Below are 17,813 nucleotides of genomic sequence, written 5' to 3' on the forward strand. Positions count from 1 at the left end.
AGCTCACACCCTGGGCTTCCCTGAGGAGCACTGGATTTATTGTCTCTGCCTGCAGTGCCCTTGGAGCTGTGTCCCCCAAAGGAGAAGCCTTTTTTTCCCTCAATAGCCTTGCCTTTCCCTGGGGCCCTCCCTGGCACCAGCAGAGCCCCACTTACACCCAAACCCTGCAAATCCACCCTTGTCCGAGGAGGAGTGTCCCATCTCCACACTGAGCAGTTCCAAAAGGCACACAGCAGCTACCAAACCACACAAAAATGATTTACCTGGGAGACAGAAGTACTGCTGTGGTGCCAGTGCAGCACAGGACATCAGCAAGGACTTAGGGAGAAAACATCATCTCACTGGGAAGCAGGGCTGCAGCAAACACTGCAAGCTCTCCCCAGGCAGGAGCGGGCTGTGAGGATGGGTTGAGCCCCAGCCAGGCTGTGTCAGCTCCTCACCTGCCCTCCAGCTCATTCAGTCCTCTGGCCAAACCTGCCTGCTCGGGGATGCTGAGCTGTGGACACTGACTGTCACCCTCCTTGGTGGCTCTGTTTGTGGGGGCCAGGCAGGGTGAGCACACAGGCTGCCCCACACACCCCAGAAAACAGAGAAAATAAAATAAACTTTCCCAGGCAGCCATTCCCCCCAACACACCTCTGAAATACAGAGCAGGCTGGGGGGAAAACTCCTTTCACATGAAACCCCAAGTCCCCAGGGAATTACTGCCACTCCAGGGCAAGAAAGACAGCGGAGCCTCCAGCTGCTGTTTGCAGTTTATTTTAGCAGAGAGAAAAATAACATGGACAAGAGGCATTTTGCATAACTTAACAGAAAATAACACTTTCCCTCCACTCTTCACAGATCAACAGGCAAAAGCATTTCCTACACACGGCTACTACTGGGTGCTAACAGTTGGTGTATTGGCTTCCTCTAACACGCTGTGATAGTTGATGTGAAATCCAGAGCCAGACTCGGGCTTGGGGACTCCTTTGCTGTTGGATGTAGCTCCTGTCACTGCTCAGTACCAGGTTCATCCCCACCATACTCCCAGGAGGGATTCTGCAGCCGGGGACTGGCCGGGGATCCACGGCTCTCCCAGCCCAGGCCATGTCCTGACTGCTCTTCCTGGCACAGCTGGAGAGGTGACCCAGAACGAAGGGGGGTGTGGGCAGCACCAGCAGCCTCAGTCCAGGGCCAGGGAGGGGATCTTGCAGACGAAGGGGAAGGATCTGCCACAGGCGTTGTCGTTCCAGGAGCGCAGTGCTACCCTCCAAAAAAAACCACCAAGGCATTAGCTGGAAAAAGGCAAAAGGAGGGAACCATGCACTGCCCCTGGGACCAGAACCTCCTGCCACTGTGGGAGGCTTTCCCTGGATGTGCTCCCATTTGTGCCATTCAGTCATGCTTCCCCCCAGCATCCTCATCTGGGGGAGGTGAGAGGGGAGGCCAGGCCCCAGCTTGGACTTGGTAGTGGAGGGACAGCTGCAAACACAGTCCTGTTGCCCCAAAATTGTCCAAGGGCTGCCCATGGACAGGACATTTAGGCACATCAGGGGGGCCTGGACACACCTGGCTGGTCTCACTGGCAGTGAGGGTGGGAAGTGGGATTTTTGCACAGGCAGGGTGTTGTCCCATTTCAGCAAGATGTCCTGGCCCAAGCATGGGAGAGAAAAGCTGGCAGACCAGGGAGTGTTTCCACAGGTTTCCCGTTTGGGAGGGGAAATGGAAAAATTTGACCTCTGACTAAATCTGGTAATTCTTCAAGGCAGCTGATGGTCCTGTCCTGCTGCTACTGTGGGAGAGGGAGATGGGCTGGGAGCAGAGGGAAGATGAGTATGTATGCATGTATGTACATGGTGAAAGGGAAAACACCTTTTCACTGTAAAGAAAAAAAAAAAAAAGGAAAATAATACTAAAAAATTAAAATGCAAATCCTGCCTGCCAGCAAACTCTTCAGAAAAGCAGGAGCCACGGTGGATTGAATTTATTGACATGCAAATAACACTGAAGGTGCCCTGGGCGCTCACCACTGCTGTGTCTGTACCAGATCTGCACGCAGTCCTCCTCCTCCGGGATGGAGTGGATCCCATCGTCAGGCTGGCTGCCATCCCAGTAGTGGTAGTCGAAGGAGGAGCCATCTGTCCACTCAAAGTGACCCTCCTGACACGAGGCCAGTGGAGAGAGGCTGTCACCACAGGGCTGTGACTGCAGAGGGTGGGAGGCCCACTCCATGGTGTCCCCACCCCATCCCCAGTGCCACACAGCCCAGGGACAGACAGACACCACCCAGCAAAGCCCAAACAGCACGTTTGGGTTTTACAACTGGAAACCTGCCAAGAACAGCCCCAGGTTTCACAGTGTTCTCACCAGGGGAAGCCCAGAAATTAAATCTATATATTTTTAACACTCCCACCCAGCTCTGCATTCATTTTCCTTTTCATTTTCCATTCCTTTTCCAGGATCTGCAAAAAAATTTGCAGACATGAGACTCTCTCAGGGTCTCAATTTTTCTTTCTAACATATAAGACTATATATTTCCAATATGTCAGCTTTCAAAAGTCACAGAGGATCACAAGAGAGCAATGGAACTTGGTGATGTTTGACACTGAAGACCTTTCAGTTTATTTGCTCTTCTTGGACCAGCAGTACAATACTCTTTCTATTAATCCAGTAATCAAATGTGATACGAGTAATTATTGATTAATCTATTAATTCTAGCAACACTTCTCTTTTAAAAGCAGACTGGAATGGGTGAAGTAACAAGTTGCTCTACACCACAGGCTCTATGCCACCTCCTGATTTAAGGGGGTATAAGGGGCAAAGAAGAAAACCAAGTGGCTTTCCAGGGGGGAAGCACAGGGGTGAGTTTTTCAAAGCCATTTCCCATATGATACAGGGAGCTCCCACCTGCCGTAGGTCGTTGAGTCCTGTCCAGATGTCGGTGGGGATGCCGGGCACGCGGCTGTTCACCAGGTCGTACACAAAGACGTTTTCTTCCCAGCTGGAAAAACAGAGCAGCACGGGGCAATCAAGAGGAGATGTCAGCACATGGTCAGGAGTGCCCCTAAGCACTCACCCTACCACAGGGCCCGTGGGCAACTGGGTCCCCTGCTTCTTACTGCTGCTGGTTCCTTTCCTGGCTCTGTGCAAGAGGAGCGCTGCTGAGAGCTGGGGGAGAGGGAATAGGGAAAAAAGCCTGTGTAATTGTGCACTTCTATCCCTTTTTCTAGAGTAAAAAACTGCAGCCTGGGGCAATTTAGGGAATACTATGCCATTTTCCCTGCCCATCCAGGAAAAGGGATTTATTTTCTCTTATTGCCTTTGTGTGACCTGTGCATCAGCCCTGACTGGGCCACTGCTGCAGAGGGATGTGTAGGAACATGAGCTGTGATGTGGGAATGGGATTGCCCCCAGTTCCCTTCCTCCCCAGGCTGTGTCAGGTGGGATGACACATTTCTGCACACCTCACCTGTGGATGGAGGCCAGCTTGGCTGATCTGATGCCGATGGAGAACTCGGCACAGTAGAGGTCGGCTTCAGCCCAGGTTTTATTGATGGGGAAGTACCGGTAGCAGTGGCCTTCATATTCTGTCCAGAAGAGCGGGCAGGAGTAGGCGTGGACAGGCTCAGGCATGGCTGGGGGCAGAGCAGAGGACATCCAGCAGCTGGTGGTGAGGCAGCTTGGCCAGGAAGCTGAGCAGGTGGTGGAGGCAGCAGTGCCCAGCCCTGCTCTCCCACCTCACCCAGGCAAATAACCACCAAACACACCAGGGAAAACACAACTGCTGCAGCAGCCGTGCAAAAGTTTGCAGAAGTCAAAATGCATTTTAAACAAGTTGCAGGTTCTCAGTTTCATCATGTGTCTAAATCAGGAGGGACATTCCAAGCTTGCTTGACATCAGTTTGGATAGAGGATGCTTAAAATAAAGGCACTGACATTTGCTACTGGGAAAACGGAGATAAGGGTTCCTCTCGCCTCTGTCAGCTGGAGCCACTGTGCTGGGACAGGAGCTGACAGCCAGGGCTGAGGGGTTATGGCCGTGTTCTGCCCTCCTGCAAGGACAGCCTGCACCTCCTCCCGCCAAGGAGACCCCCATCCCCTGTCCCTGGGATGCAGCCGTGCACGTTCACATCGGGCCCCAGCCCCAGGAATAGCTGTCGGGAGCGGTGCCAGCCTGCCTGCCTCCCACCAACAGATAACACCGGGACACACAGCTGCTCCTCCTCCCCTGCTTTCCAGCACGGTGGGGAAGTTGCCCCAGAAGAGGCCACTGTGAGGACAGGATGTCCCTTTGGAGCCTTTGTAGTTGCCGCTGTCTAAACACAGCAGTGGCATTAACACACTGCTCCAATCTCCTCCGTGTTCTGCTCCCCCATGTGTGGGGAGGATGCAGCACTCAGGTCTTGGGGCACACAGACTCAGCTCTCTTGGCTGCTAGTTTGTGAATGTGGGGAAATTGCCAGCTCCCCCTGAGCCAGTTCCCACTCCCCAGGGAGCCGTGGTCTGGGGTCAGTGCTGCTGTTGAAGAGAGTGGGGCAGTGGCAGGGTGGGTGTGAAGGAGCTCAGGGAAGATGTCAGATGCCATCAGACTATCCATGCAGGTAACAGGCTCAAGCCCAGCGAGGTCAGGGTGGTGCCTCCAGTACTGAGGGGCCAGGGGAATGGCTTTCCCTGAGGGTGGGGACAGCAAAACCCTGCCAGCAGCAGCAAGGGATGTGGCTGTGGCTAGGGAAGCAACAGCGTGGAGAAAAAGAGAGGCAAGGTGCATCCAAAGCAGCTGTGTGAGCATTCTTAGAGCCAAATCCTTCCCTGTGCCAATGCTGGCAGCTCTGGGTGATAATTTCATCTCTCACCAGCTCTTTCCACATGGGGATCTCTGAGTGTTCTACAGCCACCAGCCAGCCCACAGGGTCCCTGCTGTCACAGCCCCCTCCTAGGTGACAAACCACAAATGCAAAGAGTCTTTTTTTCCTCCTGAGCAAGGCCAAGTCAACTGCCAAGCCCTGTGGGGCTGTCACCCCATCAACCTGCCTTGGGACCCCCAGGCATCCCTCCAGAGGAGCTGAGACTGGGGGCAGCTCTGCACCAAACAAACCCTTGAGGGGCTCAAGGGGCTCTCCCATCCTCATCAGCACCAGTTATGGGCTATGGAGGAAAAAGGATAAGGCCTGCTGGGCTGGAAGAGCAAAACAGCTTTTGGGGAGAGTGGGTAAGATAAAGACAGCTCAGTGGTGATGCAGAGTTCGGTTCTCTGATTTACACCCGGCCAAAATTGCACTGGGATAAACCTTAGAACAGCCCTAGGAGATGCAATTTACTTCATTGAGCAATAGAGCAGGACCAGGAACTCCAAAAGCTGATGTGATTCCTCCCCTCATGATGCTGGCCCGGGTTCCCTGTCCCCACCAAAACCAAAGCAGAGCAAGGGTCAAAGTTCCAGTATGAGGCTTCAGCTCTACCACCAGGTCTCAGGTGAGGCATGTACCCCCAGTAAGGACAGGGCTGGCATCTGGTCCTGGCTTGCAGAGACTCGAGGCTGCTGTTCCCTCCTGCTGAGGACAGCCCAGAGCTCTGTGCCAGACAAGGCACCACCAGCTGCCCCAGCAATTGGGATTTTATTATAGTGCCTTGACAAAATCCTCACCTCCAGCAGCGTGGTGGCAAAATTCACAGGGCTTAACGCAGCAGCATCCCCAGCAAATGGAGCCTTCGCTGCTGAGTGCTAATTGCAGTGGGAGTCCCACTGTCCTTGCTCCCAGCTGGCCCATGGGCACCCCAATTGCCAGGGAAAATCAGCCTCATGTTTGTTCAGAGCAGCTGAAACCAAGTCAGAAACTGAGACAGTCCCTCTTTGTTATTCCATACTGGTTCCCATTAGGTAGCATTAATTTGACGAGCTTCAGTGAACCAGAGGTGCCTGAAGGAATTTAAGGTTAAATATACCAAAAAGGAAAATATGGGAGGTCAGCTTTTAATTAGCATCTTTTCTGTTAGGTCAGGATCAGAGGCTTTGGCTGTCTCTTTGGAGGAGAACTACCGGTCCCAGTTTTTCGGGCAGGAACAATTAGGGGAGCTGCTTTATTTGAAATATTTGTAGCAGAAAGACCATAATAAATCTGATGTAAAGTTGTGAATATAGGGGCCTACTCATGGCTCTCCAGGAAAGCCTCACAACCCAAGCCAGTAGCTGTGTGTGGTATTTTGGTCTAGAAGGTGACAGGGAAAGCATCTGGGAGCTTTTTAGACCTGATCCTCACTTTTAACCACACCAGCAAAACATCAGCTCCTCCACACAGGGCAGGATCAGCACAGCCAGTGCCTGCAGCATGGGGGTTCCTGCTGACCCCAAGTCAGTCCACCCATTTGTCCCCAAATTCCTGGTGAAAAATGATGGCAAGAACCCTTTCTCCCTTTTTTTGCTTACAAAATTGACAGCAATTCAGCAGTTTTAAGGGTAGGACCATGCTTTAAACCAGCATCAAACTTGGCTGAGGATAAGACTCAGATCAAGCAGCTGTTACTAACTCAGAAAAGCTGGAAAACAAATATTTGGGGTCAGAAATAAAGTTTTGTGCTCTCTGCATTTGTGTCAGTGCCAAATTGGAGCCTTTTTATTTATTTACTAGCTGAGCCCCACTGTAGAACTACCAGGAAAATCACTTATCAAAATCTTACAGAAGCTGGCACTGCTCTGCCAAAAAAGTTTCACTTCCCCGGCTGGCCTATTTCCAACTAGAAATAATTAACTGAGAAAATCCTAGCCAGTTTCACAAGGGTTTATCTTCATTTCAGGATGCTACTGGAAAAAAAAACCTGCTACCAGCTGCATGGCTCCCCTGGAGTCAGCTGGTGAAGAGCAAGTTTGCTCCTGAAATCTTTGTCCCAAGGAGCAGTGCTGCCTCACTTCCACGGATCTGCAGGTTTGAGATGTGAAATCTGAGGCTAGGATGAGGTTGGCAAGGGATGCCCAGGAAAGGAAGACTCCTGAGGGGCTGCAGCTCCATCAAAGAGTTTTTGACAGCAGACCAGTTCAGGTCAGTGCTGGCAGCAGATGCTCTTCTTGTTGCAGAGAATCAAAGAACTTCATTTCATCAACAGCTGGCAGCTTTCCTCAAAACTTAGAGGTGCCAGGAGACACCCCCCGCAGATCCATAAGCTAATGCTGCCGTCTGACCTGAAAAGGCAAGTGAACCTCTTCAGCTCTTGGCAGGCAGCTGGGCTTGGAGAGTGTCCATCAACGCCCAAGAGGCTCATCTGAAATTAATGTCAGCAGAGAAGAGCTGAGGAGATCCCTGTCATGTGTCAGTCTGGTCCTTCCCAGGGCAGAAGCCGTGCAGCAGGACCTGAGGGCTGTGGTGGTGAGAGTGAGGGATGGGCAGCAGGTCCAGCTGGCAGAGCTGGGCTCAGGACCAGCATCCTGGAGCTCCCCAACACCAAGTCACCTCTCACCAGCTCCAGCCACGGGGAGGGCCAGCAGCAGGGCTTCACCCAGGCTTGGCACTGCTGGAGCTGCAAGAGTTAGAGGGGACAGGGGACCCCCAGAAGCCACCCCCAGGATGACTTCAGCAGAAACTGCCCGTGGTAAGCTGGGGGTGCCAGCTGAGCCTGATGTCCATCCCACCACATCCTCTTCTGAGCAAACCCACAGAATAAGCATTTAAACAGGGGGTTGGAGGGCAGGAGCATGTGGCTGGGACTAAGACAGTGCTGTTGTGTGATGTTGGGATACCTCAACTCACCCATGGCTTTAGAAGCAAGTCCTTAAGCCCTGACATTACAGTCACCGTGGGCAAACAATGCCACCTCCATGTTACTTGCAGTGTTTGTTTTTCATTAACAGATGAAAGAATATCACACTGAGAATCCACCTTTGAAGGAAGTGATCAGAGGAGGTACCTTGGTCTCAGTGTATCTGGGGGCTGTATGGAGCTGCAGGGGATGTCTCCACTGATGGAGACATGAATCTCATAACTGGGCAATATTTTACACACCCTGAAATGTTTTTAAGGCACATAGCAAAAGTTTTCAAGTGAAATATTAAACATCAGTTGAAGCACATTGGGAGAGACATCCTCTCACACTGAGGACTTTACTTTTTAAAATTCTTTAATGAAACCAAGCTGGTTTTACAGCTTCAAATCCTCTAGCAGGTATGTTTTGAGTTGTGAGGCTATAGCCAATACCAGCAGCAATGCTCTTGCAGCTGGCACTGACAGATAGAAGTTATCTTGCAGAGGTTTTTTTTTCCTCCTTAATTAGTTTTGGCAACGCTCCCACGGATTAGGCGTCTGGCAGGAAAGCCAGGCTTGTATCGATCCCTTTTCTCACGATCTCACCAAAAAGCACTTAAGGAGTCCCTTTCCACTCACAGTCCCAATAAACCTAACAGGGTTCAAACAAACTTGGTGCAGCAACTCTCGCTTGCACCGACACCATGGAAAAGTTTGGAAGAAACCTAAGTGATGTACAGCAGTCAGCAGCAGCTCGGAGCAGAGAGGGGGAATAGGGGAGAGTCCCGTATTTGTTCACATGCAGTAAGTGTGAATGAACGAGGAGCCCTGGTGGTCCTCAGCCTGTCCTGCTGGGCTGCACGGCCACAACCCCGCACCCCTCCCGTGTGTGCCTGGCGCAGCGATTCCTGCCACCGGACCCAGGCACGGCCAGGGCAGAGTGCTGGTGAAGGGCTGAGCTGGCACACAAAGCCAGCCCAGAGACCTTTGGCATCGCCAAGATAAGGACCGGGGTAGCCCTTGGCACGTCCCCATGAAGAAGGTTGATTTCGAATAAAGTCAGGGATTTCTGGGGCAGGGGGAAGCCAGCTGCCAGCCCTGCGGGAGGCACACACGCTCCTTCCCGGCCGCCACGGCCGGCGATCAGATCCCCGAGGCCAGCGCCGGGCACTCACCTTGGCTGATCTTGATGTTGGTCTGGGGGAAGGCGTGTGCGGCCAGCAGGGCAGTGGCCAGCAGGGCTGTGGCCAGCAGCGGGCACAGCGCCCGCCCGCCGCCCATGGCCGGAGCGGCCGGGCACGGCTCCCGCTCGGTGCCGTCGGGCGCGGGGCTCGGGGTCCGGCCGGCTGCGGCTCCCGGGGGGCTCCGGCCGGCGCGGGGCTCCCTCCGGCCGCGGGGGTCGCGCTCGGGCCGGGCCCCGCGGGTTCTGGGGCTGCCGCCGGGCGGGGCGGATATAGGGGCCGCGCTGCCCCCTCCCCCGAGCGGCGGCTCCTCCGCAGCCCGCCCCCGGCCCCGCTCAGCGCATCCCACCGGGACCCGCACCCGGGACACTGCCCCCAGCCCGCCCCCGGCCCCGCTCAGCGCATCCCACCGGGACCCGCACCCGGGACACTGCCCCCAGCCCGCCCCCGGCCCCGCTCAGCGCATCCCACCGGGACCCGCACCCGGGACACTGCCCCCAGCCCGCCCCCGGCCCCGCTCAGCGCATCCCAGCCGGGGCCGGGGTCCCGTGCGCTGCCCGCAGCCCGGCTCGGGCACACGCTGCTCCCGGAGAGCTGTTGTCACCCGCCGGGGCCGCAGGTAAGGGCATCACCCCGCTCGCCCCCGGGGGACAGCCCGACACCGGGGGGTGGCCGGCGGGACCCCGCTGCCGGCACGGACCGGGCAGGGCGAAGGGCGAGGGCTGCGATGGCACCGGGGAGCGGCCCCCGGCAGCGGGAAGGGGAAAGGCTCCCAGGGCTGCAGGGCAGTGGGGTTTAACACGGCACTGCCCCATTGTGGGGCGTCCTTTTTTTTGTTTTGGTTTAGTTTCGGGCGGGTGGGGGAATTGTTGGGTTTTTTTCCTGTGTTTGGTTTGGGATTTTTCTCCCAGAGCAAGGCAAGGCACTGACACACTTAAACGGCCTCGAAGAAGGAACCCCCAGCTGTGCCCGGGGCTCCAAGGCTATTTCAGGAATTCACTCTGTGCCCATCTGCCAGGTGCTGGGCCCATGCCATCATGTAACAGCAGAAAACCTGATATGATACAGCAGCCTGTACCAATATAATCCAGCATGTCTCCTTCCTGTCGTCACCATTCTGTTAGACATAAACTTCAGATTTTTAGAAACACTCTATAAGATCCTTCTCTAACTGTTGCACTTGTAAGGGAAATAGTACAGGCACAAATACTATACAGTATTGTGGTCCTGTCAATTTCCAGTTTATGCCTTAAATCAGCACTGAAGGAACTGTTTAGGAACACTCTCAATGCTGTTCCCTTTTTATTCTTAGCTACAGATTAAAATTTTCAGCATTTTTGACCCATTTTTAGACATTCAAGTATAAACAATTTGGGGTGATACCAAGCTTTCAGTACAGTAAAGCACCCAGACTTACTCCAGAGACAGTAACTCATTCAGTTAACTTTTCTGTATTAAGTTTTCTTCCTATTAAATAAAGCCTTTTATGAACACCTCTCCCCTCCCATACATTCATCTGAAATTATCTGGTTCAAGGAAAAGCCTACTGCTACAGCAGAACACTAAAAATGAAGGAATTTGGATTATAAGAAGTCAAGACATGCCTCTTCCCTTCTTTCCTGTGTGCCATCCTTAGATAAAGCCAATGTTATAAACAACTTCTGGCAAACTACAGAACAAAAATCTTTGAGCATGTTTATCTACTCCCAAAGCACAAAAATATTCATGTTTAAAGAGGGAGCAGAGACCCTGAATAATTTTTACCCTGGTTTCTGACAACCAGACCGATGGCAGCAGTGTCCCCCAGCACAGCTGGGAGCACTGAGCCCCCCGTGCTGCCCCCGAGGCACAGCCCCGAGCCTGGCACAGCAGCTGGGCACCAGCTTTGCTCCCAGCACTGGGACAGCACAGGCACGTCCAGCACGCAGTGCCAGCTGGAGCTGCAGCTGCACTTTGGGTTACCTTCCAACTTCACCAAACATGAGATGTGCTTCACCTGCTGGCTGCAGAGCCAGGAGCACGGCCACAATTCATCCCTCCTGCTCCCCTCCCTCCCACGCTGCTCTGTTCTGCTCTTACTGACCTTCCCTCTGGGCACCCTCTCCAATTTTTGGCATCCTGTGTACATGACTGTTCCTCCCCGTGGAACAGACACCTCATGACTTCAAGGACAGGGCAAGATTACCTTCTGTCCACATTTCATCCCCAGTGCTGGGCAAAGCATGTGTCTGCACCCATGGATGTCCTGAGCTCATTCTGCTGTCCACAGGCCCCACATGGAAGAACATTAATGTCAACCACAGTAGCTGCTGAAACCACAGCCCTTTGCCTCAGCCTTTGTGAGTTACAGGAAGAGATCAGCCTCCTACAGCATATGCTCAAACTGCTCCCAGTTCATCTGCAGGGAGTAAAAACGGGGTAACTGCCAACATTGTGGTGTTTTTTCTGCCATAAGCATAACTGAAGGAGGTCAACACAAAGGTGAATTCAACAAGTATCGTCCCAATCTATGTGGCACAATTAAATAGAATTTTATTTTCAATAAATATACGATCTGCATCATACCAGACAATACACTGTGAAAAAATAAAGTGTACAGAAGCAACCAACAGGACAGCTTGACCGTAGCAAAGTTCACTTGGTGACCTGAAGAACTACCTGGGTAAACACACACAACACAGAAAGAGCCACTGCAGTCTGTGAGAGAATTAAAATTGTGTTTTCTGGGTCTTCTTCACCGCCAAAGTCCCTGGAGCAGGTTTTTTTTTTTTGCACAGCACGTTTGAAAGGACACGAGCTTATTTTCCCAGTACAAATGCTATTGGAAATGTTTATTTTTCTATATCAGCACGGAATCTACTACGCACACAGACTGCTATCGAGACTGGCAGGTCACCGCTGACGGGACACGGGATCCGTCCGACGTGGGCCACACGCGTGCCCCAGCACACAAACACTAACAGCAGCTTAACTCTGTAAAAACTAGTACAAGGACAAAACTGCAGTCAGAATCGATTTCACCACAGGTTCTACCGTTTAAAAAAATATTCTAGTCTAATTACCACGTTCACCAATGAGAGCACACGGGTACTTATATCTCCAAGAGGATGAGCCATGGATTTGGACTGGAAGGACAACAGAGGCAACTCCCAGCTCCTCCACCCACTCCGTGCTTCCCACGGCCCGTCCATGCCCAGCCCGGCCCCGCGCTCCTCCCGCGGGATGCCAACAGCTGGGGGCAAGCGGCCAGAGGTCAGGCCCCAGGGGAACAGCTGGACCCGTGGGACACGGATCGCTGAGGCCAGCGCGGCCGGCCGGGCACCGGCGGCCGCTTTAATCCAACGGAGCTGCTGTGGGGTGCGTGTAGGGTGTGAGGTGGGGTGTTTCGGTCCTCGGTTCATGGTTTATCTCGTCCGCCCGCTCGGTCCGGCTGCCGTTGGTGCCCCAGCTCATGTCACCTCGAGGGACGCGGGCGACACGCGGTCGCACTCCTCGCGGGAGCGCAGGCTGTGCCACTGCTCCACGGCCGTGCGGTGCGCGTTCAGCATGCGGCGCCAGTGGTTGGACTCGGGGGCGCCCGTCGAGTACTGCCCGATCACAATCCTGCCAATGAAGTCGTTGCTGCTCTTCACGTTGTGCCCGTACACTGGGGAGAGCAGAAACAGAGACTGGTCAAGGCAAAAGCAGCGCTCGCCCACCCAGAGCCCTGCCCCAGGAAACCAAATCTCCTACAGATGGCCCCCCACAGCAGGTGCCAGTAACTCAGCATCTGAAAAACCTTACAGACACAGGAGCTTGGCAGGAGCAAAACAAGCTGTACTACAGACTGAAATACAATTCAAATAAGACACAAATCCACAGTTACCACGGGATTTACCATGAATAGGTAGATCAATAAAATGATTTGTGTTGGAAGGGACCTGAAAGATCATCCTATTCAACTCCCATGCTGTGGGCAGGGACACCTTTTACTGGAAGCAGGCTGCTCAAAGGCTTTGAAGGAGAATTTCATCATGTAAAGAAGTGCCAGAAGCTCTGCCAGGGCATCATGAAATCACAAAAGCAGCCCAGCAGCCTGAGCCCAGGGGAACACCAAAGCAGCATCCCAAGCTGCCCTCCTCCAAACCCACATCACACGAACACTCCAGTGCTGATCGACAGCCTTCCCTGCTCCGAGACAGGAATCACACACATCCAGGCTGGCAGCAGGATGTTTACACTGCAACAATTTCAATCATTCTCTCATAATGCAGCTACTTGCTAAAAGTCCAGGAAAGCAGCTGAGGGAGAGACATCAACCCAACAGCCTGTCCTTTGGATTAGCCCAGTCTCCTGGAACAAAAGATCGCAGACAGCAGCAAACCCTAATGATGGGCCTGATCCTGGGGAGGGCTGAACACTCCCAGCAGACAGGAGCAAAAGCACTTTGTGTGTTGCAAAACGAAGCCCTGCCTCAACTCATTAGAAAGCTGAAACAAAGTCCTTGCAAGCTGAAGCCAGGATATCCACAGGCACTGCCTGGAATATTAACGATTAAAAAATCTCCTCAGGAAGGAGAGGGATTTTTAAGGACAAATGTCTACAGGAGCTCCAAATCCAGCTGGGCTGGTGCAGCCAGAGCATGTCCAGCCTGGCATCGAGCCCCTGCCAGCAGCACCAGCTCTCCAGGGCTGCTGGAAACCAGCACTGGCAGCAAAACAACATCTGGGAACCCCCACGGCATCACCTGATGTGAGCACACCCTCACAGGCAGGCAGGACAGCGAGCACAACACACTCAACCTCACTTTTAACCACACACCATTGTCAGAGCTGTGCATTTCCTATTACAGCACACCCCCAAGTGATCAGCATCACTTTAACCTGCCCCTCTGCCTTCTGCACACTCTGCAAAGGCTGGTTCCTCTCCTCTGCACCAGTCTGGGATCTTGCTCTGGGAAACTCAGGCACCACCTGCCAGTGCAGTCCTGAAACTGAGCAGTGCCAGCTTACATCTCACTTTATCCCTCCTGACAGCCCTGACACACACAGTTTATGGGCAGAGATGCTTCTGCTCACCAAATTACCTGTGGATATTTTAGGTGACAGCAAACCTTCCATTGCCCAAGTAATTTGTTCAAATAATTGCTCTAAAAAAAATCTACCCTGCAACTCAGAGCCCTCTAAGTCTATCTTCAAATGACATTTAGAAATGATCTGGGTCTTACCACCCCAGCAGGAAGACTGCATCTCTTGTGCCTGTCACCATCAGTTATCTAGGGCTGATGGCATCAGGACGTGTTGCCAAGCAAGTGCCCCTGTCAAGAGGCCAGGCTGGTGTTTTTTGGAAAGGCCACCTTCTGAGGACACAGTCAGGAATACTAAGCCATCCATCTCCAACTAATACACAGCCTGTCAGGGTTATTAACGAGTTCTGCAAGGCAATGAATCACAGGTGTAGCTAGCAGGACTATACTAAATGTTTTGCTATGATTTATTAGCCTACAGAAATCAAATATTGTGATAAAACCACATAAAAATACCCCAAAACCAAAATTTTCAATAGGATGGTTTTTTCTTTTTTGTTTGTTTTTGTGGGTTTTTTTTTGGTTTTGGTGGTTTTGGGTTTTTTTAATTTGGAAAAATGAAGGAAGATGAAGCCTAATCCTGGGAGACAGTACCAAGTAATTTAAACCAAGAAGCCTTACAGGCCATCAATTAATCACAGGATAAATTAACAGTGGAGAAGTACCCCAGGCATACCAATTCTTCAAAAATACTTCATGCCAGGACTGTAAAACAAGCAGGTGTGCTAACTAAGGGCACCTGTTATTCTACTGTTGATCCAAGTATTTTGAATTCTAGTAATGCAACTTGCTAATCGCATTGTGTCAGGTAATTAGCATGCTGAGTCCTTTGGGGTATTAATGGGCTAATTATACAAGCATTGTTGCTTCTATCATTAACTACTGTAGATAGCACAGAGAATTATTGCTGAGGAACAGGGAAGACATTTTCCAAGGCCAAATGCTTATTCACACATAGACCATAAGAGGTAGCACTAGACTGACCTCAGGTTTACAAACTCACAGCTTCACCACAGCAGCTTTGAGAAAGATGAGAGGTCTTTGTGTGCCAGAAATTCAGCTTTACCCTTCAGTTCAGAAGCCTTTTAAACTCAAGGACATGCCTTTCTGGGAGGCTAACAGCTAAATGGCCAGGATTTGCTGAGCAATCTGCTGATGGCTGAGCTCACCGAGCTGTGGAATGCACCTTACCCAAGAAGAGGCTGGAGCTCACATTGAGAAAATAAAACCTTTCCTTTGCTCACATTCAGGAGCACCATTTTCCCTTTTGCTGCCACCAGCACTTCAAGAACAGCTTGGGAAAGAGAATGGTAGGAGCCCACAGGCCCAGGTGAGCAGCTGGAAGCAGAGACTGGTGCTCCCATCCTGACATGGGGAGGGAGAGCATCTCCCCAGTCCTCCTGTGCATGCAGCAATCATTTCTCAAGCAGGACAAGAACCATTTCCTTGAGCACCAACAAGCACCAGCCCTGCTGTACTCAGGTCTGAGCCTTCAGCCTGCTCCAAGCCCTGCAGAAGCAGCACCAGCACAGCCTTGCTGCACATTCTGCAGCGAGCAGCGCTGCTCAGGCACACCCCACAGCCACAGCTGCTCCAGACAAGCTGAGCTGGGTGCTTACTCCACTCTGGGGCTGGCCCCTGCCTGGCTGGAAGGTGACTGCTGATGCAGCATCCGTGGGGAGACCTGGGAGCCCTTGGAGCAGGAGAGCCCTGCAGAGCTGGAGCAGCAGCCTGTGCCAGAGCCCTCTGCTTCTGCACACAGTGACACACCACGGCTGCAGTCCCACCTGCACTGGAGCCAATTCCACACAAACTGTGTGGATTTTCTGGCAGAGCCACAACCCTGTTGGAACTGACCCATCAGCACTTCCAGCACTTCTCATTCAGCCCCAGCACTTGGTGAGGCCTCAGAAAGTGCCCCCTTCACACACCTGCCCATTCAGACAGCAGCCAGTGGCCAGCATCCAGCCCTTCCTGTGCCCAGCCCCAGCCAGTGGGGCTGAGCTGCCAGCTTAAGCAGAACTGAAAACTGCTTCTGAACTGCTTGACACCAATGTTAAAAGGCTGTTTAGCACAAAGAGGTGCCACAAGGAGCAGCAGCAGCTGGGCTAATGATGCACACTGAGGAGGTCACGGCCCAAAGCCTGTCCCTTGCTCCTCGAGCATGGCCTGTCATATTCAGTAGAGAGGAGAGAAAAGCACGGGAGAAGATGCCGTGGTTTCCCATTTATCAGTTTAATCTCCATCAGGGTCTGATGGGCACATTAAACTCTTTCCAGCCCTCCTCTGTGTGACTACTGCCTGCACTGGCTGCACCTGCCCAGCTCCAGAGGGAACAGGGACTACTGGAGTACATGGCCACACCAAGAGACTCTGCAAACCTCCCACCAGGGCAGCCCCTGTGCTCTGGCTGGGGCTCCCTGCACCCCAAACCAGGTGTTTGCCTAATCATGGTCTGCTCTCAGGCAGGGCAAGTCCTGCTGCAGCCAGCAGGGATGCAGGGTGCAGGGAAAGTGCAAATGCACAAGTGTGTCTTGCCGAGAGCTCAAGGGCATGCAGGGATGACACCTCATGAAATTACCTCATTGGGGGAAACTGGAATAAAGGGCTGGATGCATCTATCCCAACAGCCCAGAGGATACTGAAAAGGAATATCTGTGGCTGGCTTTCTCCACTTCCAGCTCCCCTTTTCTCTCAAATTGCCTCTTACTTCTCTGCACTGTGAGCCCCAGATGCAAGAAAGCACTCAGATGGCTTGGTGCACATTTACACACCTCACAGGAAGAGGCTCCAGTGCCACACAGCACCTGCAAACATAGGCAGGGACAGCCATGCAGGGAGGCAGCCTCTGCATCATCCATCTCCTGTGACAGCCACGGCCAGGCACAGGCATTCCACCTCCAGACACTGCTCTGCTGCCCACAGCAGCTCCTGCCACCCAGACTTTTCTTCATTTGATACACAGGCAGATTATGGCACTGCAAGACATTTGAACATTTCCTTTCACTCCAGCATGAGCCAAACAAGATGAAGGGCTGAGGGCAGGAGAGCCGTGACACTGCTTAAATTAAGGTGCCTGGCAAAAGGAGCAAGCACCCGTCATCAGCCTGGAGAGAGGAGAGTCTGCTCCTTTCTTTAGGGGAAAAAGATTATCAAAAGATTCCAGAGAACTACAGAACAGGCAGTTTCTGCCACATCAGATGCAGTAGATTTATTAACTAAGTCAGGCCACTTGATGAATCTAATTTTGCCTTCTAAGCAAGCAACAGATCGGATCAGGAAGCGTCAGCATCTTGTTGCTCTCACCCTGATTAATGGTGTTTCGCTCCTCCTCGTTAAAGCTGTCAGTCTGCTGCAAAAAGCCAAATCCAACCCCAGAGCATCTTCCCTGAGTGACCCCAAGGCAGGATTGAGCCTGCAGGACCTCACTCAGCATCTCTGACCGGCCCTCTGCTATCATCTGCTCCAGGCTGACCAGCAGCACCTGCCATGGAGCCCAGCAGGTCACAGAGGGGACTGGGAATGGAGAGCACTGGGGCCCCTTCTCCTCCCAAAGGGGATTTGTACCTCTGGAAATGTGCACAGAGCCACTGTCAGGAGGCTGTGCCAGGCAGGCTGGGCTTCAGGGGTCTCCCCTGCCAGCACATGTCCCCCAGCCCTCTCCCAGTGTCCTCCCAGGACCTGCAGGACACCAGGGCAGGAGAAGGCCTGGGAGGGCAGGAGGCACCAGCCAGGAGCTCACTGCTCTCCCCAGACCTGGGCATGGACCATATGGTGTCTGCTGCATAAATTAATGGAGTGTTTTGTAACACCAGACACAAAGGCCAAATTCTGATCTAAATTAAACAGGTATAA

The 17,813-nt window shown here is 52.7% G+C and overlaps 2 protein-coding genes across 4 annotated transcripts in view; both read right to left on the reverse strand.

Annotated features, from left to right (window-relative positions):
* Positions 1-743: 743 nt before the first annotated feature.
* CLEC19A (C-type lectin domain containing 19A) lies at positions 744-9,076 on the reverse strand. Of its 3 annotated transcripts, none has more exons than XM_015642418.2 (5): positions 8,888-9,075; positions 3,452-3,617; positions 2,890-2,983; positions 2,027-2,142; positions 744-1,245 (listed from the first exon to the last, which is right to left on the reverse strand). In XM_015642418.2, exons 1-5 carry the CDS (start codon positions 8,991-8,993, stop codon positions 888-890), a joined length of 840 nt encoding a protein of 279 aa, XP_015497904.1. In that variant the 5' UTR covers positions 8,994-9,075; the 3' UTR covers positions 744-887. The 3 variants fall into 3 exon arrangements, with proteins under 3 accessions (XP_015497904.1, XP_015497905.1, XP_018863743.1); XM_015642419.2 differs by having other exon boundaries at positions 1,072-1,245; positions 2,010-2,142; positions 8,888-9,074; XM_019008198.1 differs by having other exon boundaries at positions 1,170-1,250; positions 2,010-2,142; positions 8,888-9,076.
* Positions 9,077-11,403: 2,327 nt separating this feature from the next.
* The window catches only part of SYT17 (synaptotagmin 17), a 32,811-nt gene continuing 26,401 nt past the window's right edge, over positions 11,404-17,813 (reverse strand). Inside the window, exon 8 of the mRNA XM_015642355.1 lies at positions 11,404-12,539. Coding sequence (XP_015497841.1) covers positions 12,343-12,539 — 197 coding nt within the window. The 3' untranslated portion in view covers positions 11,404-12,342. The remainder of the gene's footprint in view (positions 12,540-17,813) is intronic.

This window comes from Parus major, chromosome 14 (assembly GCF_001522545.3).
Source record: "Parus major isolate Abel chromosome 14, Parus_major1.1, whole genome shotgun sequence".
In the NCBI taxonomy this organism is placed as follows: domain Eukaryota; kingdom Metazoa; phylum Chordata; class Aves; order Passeriformes; family Paridae; genus Parus; species Parus major.

Excerpts from the sequence above, each read along its gene's own strand:
- CLEC19A (XM_015642418.2), bottom strand. The coding sequence starts at position 8,993 with ATGGGCGGCGGGCGGGCGCTGTGCCCGCTGCTGGCCACAGCCCTGCTG. Across the intron at positions 2,984-3,451 it reads AAGCTGGCCTCCATCCACAG|CTGGGAAGAAAACGTCTTTG; the intron begins GTGAGGTGTGCA and ends CTGTTTTTCCAG. Across the intron at positions 1,246-2,026 it reads GAGGACTGCGTGCAGATCTG|CACTGCGCTCCTGGAACGAC; the intron begins GTACAGACACAG and ends TTTGGAGGGTAG.